The 10,451-nt window shown below is 35.1% G+C and overlaps 1 protein-coding gene across 1 annotated transcript in view; it reads right to left on the bottom strand.

Moving 5' to 3' along the window:
* Positions 1-10,451, bottom strand: part of pigg (phosphatidylinositol glycan anchor biosynthesis class G) — a 258,252-nt gene that overhangs the window by 224,767 nt on the left and 23,034 nt on the right. Inside the window, exons 3-4 of the mRNA XM_056472074.1 lie at positions 7,103-7,312; positions 1,887-2,075 (exon numbers count right to left, since the gene is read on the bottom strand). Coding sequence (XP_056328049.1) covers positions 1,887-2,075; positions 7,103-7,312 — 399 coding nt within the window. The remainder of the gene's footprint in view (positions 1-1,886; positions 2,076-7,102; positions 7,313-10,451) is intronic.

Consider the following 10,451-nt stretch of genomic DNA (forward strand, 5'->3'; position numbering starts at 1 on the left):
CAGAACACATTGGTGGACTTGTTGTTCAGTGTTTCAGCTTTCCAGCCACACTAGAGGCCGTGGTCTTTAGCCTCATCACCGCTTCACCGAATCACTGGTTCGATCCCAGCTCAGAGCAGGTTGGGTACAGTAGGACCGGTGGTTTACACTTGGGGGCTCGTCCGGGATGGAAGTGAGGTTTAGAGGGTGAGTCTATCTAAAGGCCTGTAACTGAAGGTAACTGTGGGCATTTATATTACACTGAACTGAACTTAATCTGTGAAAACTGGACTAAAGCAGTCTCAATTGACTAGAACTTCATCTATGTTAAGCTGCTTTGACAATCTACATTGTAACAACGCTATGGAAATAAAAATGAATTGATAGGAATCGTAATGACAGGATGCATAAATCTAGGCTGTTGCTTAGTGTATTCTTATTGCTACCTATAAAGATTTAATTAAAGGTGCAGTAGGTGATCTGTCTATCAGTTAGCATAATATCTTTCAAATACCCCAGTCGTCCTAAAAAATGCCTCCTGAAATCACGAACGGCAAATTAAAGATGACAGAGAACCACTAGATCATTTCATTTGCCAGTTAGAAAATGTTATAGTACTTTATAATACAATTCATTAATTTTAATCATTAAGTTTGGAATGTGAACTTTGACTTTCAACCAGCACAACAAAAAAAGTTTCTGAAGACAATCACCTACTGCACCTTTAAATAGTCCAGCTCCTGTTTATCTAACCAACCTTCTGTCTCACTACAATCCAACTCACTCTTGAAGATCTCAAAACAGCAAAGTCCACTAAAGGAGGTCGAGTGTTCTCATATATGGCTCCTAGATTTTGGAATAGACTTCCTGATAATGTTCAAGGCTTTGACCAGGGGTGTCTAAACTTGGTCCTGGAGGGCCGGTGTCCTGCGTAGTTTAGCTCCAACTTCCTTCAACACAAAGCCTGGAACTTTTAGTATACCTAGAAAGAGCTTGATTAGCTTGTTCAGGTGTGTTGAATTGGCTTGGAACTAAAATATGCATGACACCGGCCCTCCAGGACCGAGTTTGGGCACCCCTGGCTTATACACACTAATAAACTTGAACAGACAATAAAATAACAAACAGATAATAATAAGATATAAACAGATAATAAACTTGAATTGAATTGAATTGTTGGTTGCTAGGGTTGAGTTTCTATTACATTGTGATCTTTAGATATTAAAAAGTTGTATGTCTTTCAACTATTTAAAACATTGGCTGAGTTGAATGCTTTGCATCAAGGGTTTCACATCAAAAACCCTGAGTATGAGCAATAGTAATAATGATGCTTGACTGAGCAAACAGCACTAAAATGAGCACTTAAAGATTGGAAACAGACAAAATTGGGGGAAACCACGATAAATGATTCCACTTAATGAAAGTTCAGGAAGGCAAATAGCAGGGGTTTCAGAGAAGTCCTAATAATTCGCTTTTGTAAAAGAGATAGTTCACTCAAAACTGAAAATTACCTCATCATTTACTCTCCCTCATGTGGTTTTAAACCTTTATGGGTTTCCTTATTTTGTTGAACACAAAAGAAGATATTTTGAAGAATGCTGGTAGTTGGCCCCATCAAATTCCATTGTAGGAAAAAAGTACAATGGAAGTCAATGGGAAACAGCTAAAGCAATTTTTAAAGTATCTCCTTTGTGTTTAACAGGAAAAAAAGAGTCTCCGATAGGTTTTGAGAAAGTCAAGAGTGAGAATTTTCATTTTTGAGCGAACTATCCCTTTAATTCTCACATTATGGTCAGATGAAGAGCAAATGATGACTTTATTTTACACTTTAGTTTAAACTGTCCATTTTAAAGAATTATCTATTATTAAAATGCAGAGCAGATCACAAAACACCAACCAAAACGCACCTTTGAGATGAGCGAGGAGTGGATCTTCTTGATGATGTCATCCATCTCCATGAGTTTGGGTCCTATTAGAGAGCTGTGGGGTCCGCTGATGTGCCCGATGTGGTCTAGACCCAGATAATGAAGAATCAGAATATCCCAGTCGTCCCTCTTCAGAGTGCTGTCCAGATGACGGGTCACGTTATTGTCCACCTGATGGTAACAAGAGAGATGATGTACAGTAATGAATTACAAATACTCAAATGACTGAAATTGAGTGTTAGGAATTGTAAGTCTCAATTATTAGCCCTGCTGAATCCCGTAATTTCTGTTTAACGGAAAGAAGATTGGTTTCAGCACATTTCTAAACATAATAGTTTTAATAACTCATTTCTAGTAACTGATTTAGTTTATCTTTGCCATGATGACAGTAAATAATATTTGACTGGATATTTTTCAAGATGCTAGTATTCAGCTTCAGTATTCAGCTAAAGTGACATTCAAAGGCTTAACTAGGTTAACTGGGCAGGTTAGGGGAATTAGGCAAGTCATTGTATAATGATGGTTTGTTCTGTAGACTAATGAAAAAAAATTTGCTTAAATGGGCTAATAATATTGACCTTAAAATGGGTTTAAAAATGTAAAACTGCTTTTATTCTAGCCGAAATAAAACAATTAAAACTTACTCCAGAAGAAAAAAATATAGTAATTATTAAATTATAGGAAATACTGTGATAAATTCCGTGCTCTGCTCCAAAATAACATTTTGGAAATATTTGGAAAAAATAAAAATAAAAATAATAATAATATAAATAATATATTATAATAAATAATAATTATTTTGACTTTAACTGTAGTTTTACAAGCATATTATTTCATTTTTAGTTCAACAGTGATTGGCCAAGCAGAATAGTCAGTCCTATAATTTCCGTCCAATCAAATCATACATTAAAAATGGCATTAGACAGACTGACTCCAAAATACAGATGCTTTATAAATGCAGCAAATATGTAAAGTGGGGGAAAAAATGTTTAAGTGAGGGTAATAATCGATAAACTGTCGACACAATAGCCTAGTGGTTAGCGGGATTCGAACTAGAGACGCCCTGAAGTGCTACCGCACCATATGTTGGCGCTAACCACTAGGCTATTGTGCCAACATATGGTGTGGAAACACTTCAGGGCATCCTGAGTTCGAATCCCAGCTCGAGGACATTTCCTGACCCTACCCCACTCTCTCCCTCTCCCACTTCGCTTTCTGTCTCATTACTGTCCTATCTAATAAAGGCAAAAAGGCCAAAAATAAATCTTAAAAAATAATAAGAATAATCAATAAACTTTGCTGTCGTGCCATGGCTGCAGCATGCACAATGATATTACACCAGAATGAGTACATCGACCCAGAAAATAGTAACTTTTCATTTTCTGTTGGTCTTAGTGGACAAAGCAAACAACAGAAGGGTCAAGCTTTAATAGGAAAATAAAGACTCACTTTTTAATTATTTGTGAGTGAGATGCTAATGGTCTAATCCGATTCAATGATTTATGCTAAGCTAAGCTAAAAATGTTCCCGCCAGACTAAGATCAGGTGAATGGATTCAAAAATGGTCAAACTGAATTGTTCAACACTAGACAAGTTGTACTATAAGCCTATTTCCAAAAAATTATAATAGAAATAGTGTTCCTTTAAGAGGACTTTCTGAATTAGACATACAGACCCTTCAATACACATGTAAACAATGTAAGCCTAATTCAGGCCACTGTATTTCTAAGGCTACTTAACAACCATGATGATCAAAAATTACTTTTAAAAAAGCTGTTACAGAATAATTGACCACATGCCTGCTGCTGTCTGCTAAACGGCATACTTTGTTTATCTATAAATTGTATACATTAGTTTTAGTGGATTTATTAAACCTTCAGCTTATAGTTCATGCATATTTTTGCTGTATAATCTTTAATGCTTTTTATGTAGTGAACATATAAAATTATGTAAAACTATTCTAATAATAATTCAAGTTGAACAGGTTTATTAGATTATCCCTATAGCACTTTTATGTACGTTACATGATACAACAAGGCTTTTACAGAATGTTTATGTGCTTATTTTGCATTGTCATTATTGTATTGCATCGCATTATATGTTTGCCCCAGAATAAAAACCTGAGAGCTCTGATCATAAAACCAAGACCATTTTAATTTCATCTTTAAACCACACATTACTGGGAGATACAGAATGACCACTGACATTTTAATGCATTTTATTTAGGTATCCTGCAGTGATGTTATAAAGTTTCCAACTGATTTACATTTCAAGCTATATTTAATCTTACTTTTTTGGCAATATAAGTTTCTGCCATTGCACATTATTATTCCACTGAATAAAAACGAGGTATTGCTTTCCTCCTAAAGCTCAATATTCTCACTAAGCTAGTGTATATCATAATGTATAGGTCATAAATCTTGATTATGAAGCTAAACAAAACTCTCATTTACACAAATGTATTTGTCTAGAACTTTAATAAACTTCAAATTAAAAATAGGCTTAACATGTTTAAGAAATATAAACAGTTGTGTGGATTAAATAAAAGGTATATTGTCTATTATCATATATTTTTTGTCATGTGCAGATATGGAAAACTGAATATCTGAAGAGCAAAACAGTTTCTATATCACATCAACACTTTAGGGGGTAAACACAAATTGCACAAAAGGCTTTTCTTACTTAGATTGTTTTGCGTGGTTCTAGTTTAAATGTCTAAAAATTCTTAAATCAAGATATAATATGCCAAAATTAAGAGAGTTTTTCCTTAAAATAAGCTAAATCTGCCAATGGGGTAAGGAAAATGATTTTGTTTCTTCTTTTGACATATGATTTCTTTGCTTTCACCATTTGACCGATTATTTAGCTTGTTTTAAGGAAAACTCACGTCATTCTGGTATAATATTTCTGAAAACAAAACAATATTTTTTGCTTGTCTAGAAAATGCCTCTTAATTTAAGAATGTTTAGATATTTGGACTAGAAACAATGCTAAAATTTGAAGTAATAATAGCATTTTTTGCTGTGTACATGAATTTAAGGCAAATTTGTATTCTTCAAATACATACGCAACACCCTTTCCATTATTTCAGTAACTAATAAATACACTTTAATGCTTAATAACAGCTATATTAAAGGCTCAAATTCAATATACACCTTATTGGTGGGCAAGCTTACAATATGTCTTAATGAATTCAGCCATTTTAAGCTATTTTCATTCTTTAATTTAAGCCTAAACATGCAATATTCACACTCGGATCATTTTTCCTTTCATATCTGATGTTTCTGAACCCCTTTCTGAATGTATTTTCTTTCACAAATCACTCAGTGTGTCTGGATGTTTAAAGGGATAGTTCACCCAAAAATAAAGGTTCCCTCACTATTTACTCTCCCTCTAGTAGTTCCAAACCTTTATGAGTTTCTTACTTCTGTTAAACACAAAAGAAGATATTTTGAAGAATGTTGGAAACCGGTAACCATTAACAACCACAATAGGAACACAGTTCAGTTACTAAAAATATACCTGAATGCTTTATAACAGCTATATTAAAAGAACAAATTCAATATACACCTGCTGTTGGGCAAGCATTCAAGCTACAATATGTCTTAACAATTAAGCCATTTTAAGCTCTTTTCTTATTTTAATTTAAGCCTAAACATGCAATATAACACACTCGGATCATATTTTACTGTCATATCTGAAGTTTCTGAAACTCTTGGGTCAAAAATAAACCCTATCACAAATCACTCACTATGTCTGGATGTATTTAAAGGGATAGTTCATCCAAAAATGAAAAAAGTTTGTTCACTATTTACTCTCCCTCAAATTTTCCAAACCTTTTATGAGTTTCTTTCTTCTGTTAAACACAAAAGAAGATACTTTGAAGAATGTTGGAAACCGGTAACTAATCACAACCACAACAGGAAAGCAACACGAGTTCCATAATTTCAGCTACCAAAAATATACTTTAAATGCTTAATAACAGCTATATTAAAGGCTCAAATTCAATATACACCTTATTGTTGGGCAAGCTTACAATCTGTCTTAATGAATTAAGCCATTTTAAGCTATTTTCATTCTTTAATTTAAGCCTAAACATGCAATATTACACACTCGGATCATTTTACCTGTCATATCTGATGTTTCTGAACCCCTTTCTGAATGTATTTTCTTTCACAAATCACTCAGTGTGTCTGGATGTTTAAAGTGTTGGTGCACCCAAAAATAAAGGTTCCCTCACTATTTACTCCCTCTAGTAGTTCCAAGCCTTTATGAGTTTCTTTCTTCTGTTAAACACAAAAGAAGATATTTTGAAGAATGTTGGAAACCGGTAACCATTAACAACTACAATAGGAACACAGTTCAGTTGCTAAAAATATACTTGAATGCTTTATAACAGCTATATTAAAAGAACAAATTTAATATACACCTTGCTGTTGGGCAAGCATTCAAGCTTACAATATGTCTTAAATTAAGCCATTTTAAGCTCTTTTCTTATTTTAATTTAAGCCTAAACATGCAATATAACACACTCGGATCATATTTTCCTGTCATATCTGAAGTTTCTGAAACCTTCTTGGGTCAAAAATAAACCCTATCACAAATCACTCACTATGTCTGGATGTATTTAAAGGGATAGTTCATCCAAAAATAAAAAAGTTTGTTCACTATACTCCCCTTTAAATTTTACAAACCTTTTATGAGTTTCTTTCTTCTGTTAAACACAAAAGAAGATACTTTGAAGAATGTTGGAAACATATTACAACCACAACAGGAACGCAACACAAGTTCCATAATTTCAGTTACCAAAAATATACTTAAATGCTTAAAAACAGCTATATTAAAGGCTCAAATTCAATATACACCTTATTGGTGGGCAAGCTTACAATATGTCTTAATGAATTCAGCCATTTTAAGCAATTTCTTCATTTCAATTTAAGCCTAAACATGCAATATTTCACACTCGAATATACAACAGAATGCAGGTTAAGGTGTTTTTCCATGCCAGATAAAAATCACGATAATAGGCAAAAATCTAGCTGTGTCTAACAATTTATGTTTAAACTGTATATGCCCTTAATCTGACAAATGATGAGGATGACCTGAGAGTGAGTAAATGAACTGTAATTGTTAATTTTTGGGTGAACTATCCCTTTAAATTTACACGAGCCACTGTTATAAAGTTGAGCTTCTCTCACCTCAGTGTAGTCTGACACAAAGAATGAGGTGGTGCCGTCCTGCTCCATGAAGTGTTTGGGGAAGAGTCGAACCCACGTGTCGTCGCCGTAAAAGATGATCCGCTTGCCTGCGCTCTTGGCCTGCCAGATGAGATTATCCTCCTGCAGGACTGGAGAGTTCAGGTTCATCACAACATCTATGAAACCAGGGATGCTGCCGGTGGTCAAAGCCTGATGGTGGACAAACACAAAGATATTGTTCACATGTAAGAGCAGCACACAGGCTCATTGGAAATAAGTCTTCAATCTATGTTCAGTCTAGATTCGGTGTGCCTTAATTAAGAGACTTAAGAGGAACTTAAATCTGTTCCTCAGTCCTGTGGTGTGCCTCAAGGTTCTATGTTTGGCCCTCTTCTGTTCATTTTGTCCTTGCTTCCTACTATCCATCTTGATTTCTTTGTCTATAGGAACTTAAATCTTGTGTGCTGTTCAAATTGACTACCATTTCGTTATGTTGGGGGCTGTTTTTGCCCCATTGACTTCCATTATAGCGACTTTTGTCCATAGAAATTTAAACCTTGTGTGCTGTTCAAATTGACTACCATTTCTTTATGTTGGGGCTGATTTTGCCCTATTGACATCAATTATTGCGAATTTTGTCCATAGGAACTTAAACCTTGTGTGCTGTTCAAATTGACTACCCTTTCGTTATGTTGGAGGCTGATTTTGCCCTATTGACTTCAATTATAGCGACTTTTGTCCATAGGAACTTAAACCTTGTGTGCTGTTCAAATTGACTACCCTTTTGTTATGTTAGGGGCTGTTTTTTCCCCATTGACTTCCATTATTGCGACTTTTTTCCATAGGAACTTAAAACTTGCGTGCTGTTCAAATTTACAACCATTTCGTTATGTTGGGGGCTGATTTTGTCCATAGGAACTTAAACCTTGTATGCTGTTCAAATTGACTACCATTTAGTTATGTTGGGGCCTGTTTTTGCCCCATTGACTTCAATTATAGCGACTTTTTTTATTGGAAAGCCTTGACACCATATAATCATGCATCCTTGATTGTTGGTGGTTTTCCCCTGTTGGGAAGAGGTCAAATTTGTCATTTGTACTCTTGATTATTAGTTGGCACCCTTAACCCTTTAGATAGACCTGTGAAAAAAAAGTTTCTGGCTTTTATATGGAGTTTTATGGAATAAAACAGCAAATTATAGTGTAAGTGCATAAATTACTATGTTTACTATGTTCTGAGAGCTGAACTGCTCATTTTTTCTTTCTAAAACACAGAGAAAGTAATGACCAAATTAAGACTCAAAAATCACCCTAGAGTGGATGAAAATATCCATAACAGCATATAAAACTCTGACCTGTGGTGTATCTCAAGGTTTAGTGCTTGTCCCTCTTCTTTTTATATGGTATATGCTTACTCTAAGCAAGATTATTGGTAGTTTTAAATTTATACCTTATCATTGCTATGCTGATGACATGCAAATGTATTTTTGTTTTAGTCCTGACATACTAGATAAATTGTTCCTCCTATGAGATTGTTTAGTCTTCATTAACAAACGGTCTTGCAACTTGACTTTCTGCAACTCAATCCTGATAAAACTGAGGTGTTGATTTTTGCCCTCGATAGCATCACCTATAAAGATTAGGCAAGTTTTTGTGAGTCTGGGTGTCATCTTTGATAGTCATGTTAAGTCTGTTGTTTGCACATGTTTTTCCATATTTTAAACAATACAAATATTAGAAATATGGTTTCAAATGAAGAGATAAGATGCTTTTATCTCTTCATGGTTGGACTATTGTAATGTTCTGTACATTTGGTTAAACAAATCATCTTTGGAGCAATTACAAGCAGAACGCAGCTGCGATGCTTTTAACCAACACTAGAAGGAGGTTGCACATTACTCCTGTGCTCAAGACCCCTCATTGGCTTCCTATTAGGCATTTAAAAATTATAGTTATTACATATAGAGCTCTGCATGATCGGGTGTCTCCTACAGCGAGTTGAAACCTGATTAACATTCTAAAACAGGTAAACATAAAAACATAAGTTGAGTGTACACTACCTGACAAAAGTCTTGTCATCTATTGAAGTTTTAGGAACAACAAATAATAACTCAACGTCTAGTTGATCATTTGGTATCAGAAGTGGTTTATATGAAAGGCAAAGGCCTCTAGATTACGCTTATTTTACCAAAATACAATATGATCATGTCTTGATTTTTAAATATTTCATTAGGACAGTAAGGTCTGACTTTGCTTAGACAAAAGTCTTGTCACTTAACAGAAATAATGTACTTTACAGAATATAAAGTCATGCTGCAGTGGAAACAGAATGAATATTGTGTATGACTCCCATGAGCTTGGAGGACTGCATCCATACATCTCTGCAATGACTCAAATCACTTATTAATAAAGTCATCTGGAATGGCAAAGAAAGCGTTCTTGCAGGACTCCCAGAGTTCATCAAGATTCTTTGGATTCATCTTCAATGCCTCCTCCATCTTACCCCAGACATGCTCAATAATGTTCATCTCTGGTGAATGGGCTGGCCAATCCTGGAGCACCTTGACCTTCTTTGCTTTCAGGAACTTTGATGTGGAGGCTGAAGTATGAGAAGGAGCGCTATCCTGCTGAAGAATTTGTCCTCTCCTGTGGGCAGCACAAATGTCTTGACACCTCAGGCTGTTGATGTTGCCACTCTGCAGATCTCTCGCACGCCCCATACTGAATCTAACCCCAAATCATGATTTTTCCTTCACCAAACTTGACTGATTTCTGTGAGAATCTTGAGTCCATGTGTGTTCCAGTAGGTCTTCTGCAGTATCTGTGATGATTGGGATGCAGTTCAACAGACGATTCATGAAAAAAATCTATCTTCCAAATGATCAACTAGAAGTCAAGTTATAATCTCTTGCTCTTACAGCTGGGATCAACGACAAGACTTTTGTTAGGTAGTGGACAGCCAGAACCTTGCAAAATTGAACGTACAATAATGCAACAACCTTTTAATTAACTAAATGTTTAGAGCACCAAGGAAATAAATTGTTAATTTACAGCCACAAACTTTACATGTATTTGCTTATTAGAAATCTTAAAGGTACAGTAGGTAAACAGCATGCTTAATCAAAAGGCTCAGTAACAGGGCTGAAAAGTAGTCAAGAAAAATGCTTTTGAAGAAGGAATTCTTGACTGAAACCTGAAACACGCTTTACACATGTATTTATAATTGCGCGTGCAACCTTGATTTCCTACATCTTGAATCAGAATGCAATGCAATCAAGTGAGCACTGCATTCTCAGCATTGCATAAGGCTCTATAGTGGACATGACAATTGCATAAACATTCTTTATCGA

This window comes from Danio aesculapii, chromosome 14 (genome assembly GCF_903798145.1).
Source record: "Danio aesculapii chromosome 14, fDanAes4.1, whole genome shotgun sequence".
Taxonomy (NCBI): Eukaryota; Metazoa; Chordata; class Actinopteri; order Cypriniformes; family Danionidae; genus Danio; species Danio aesculapii.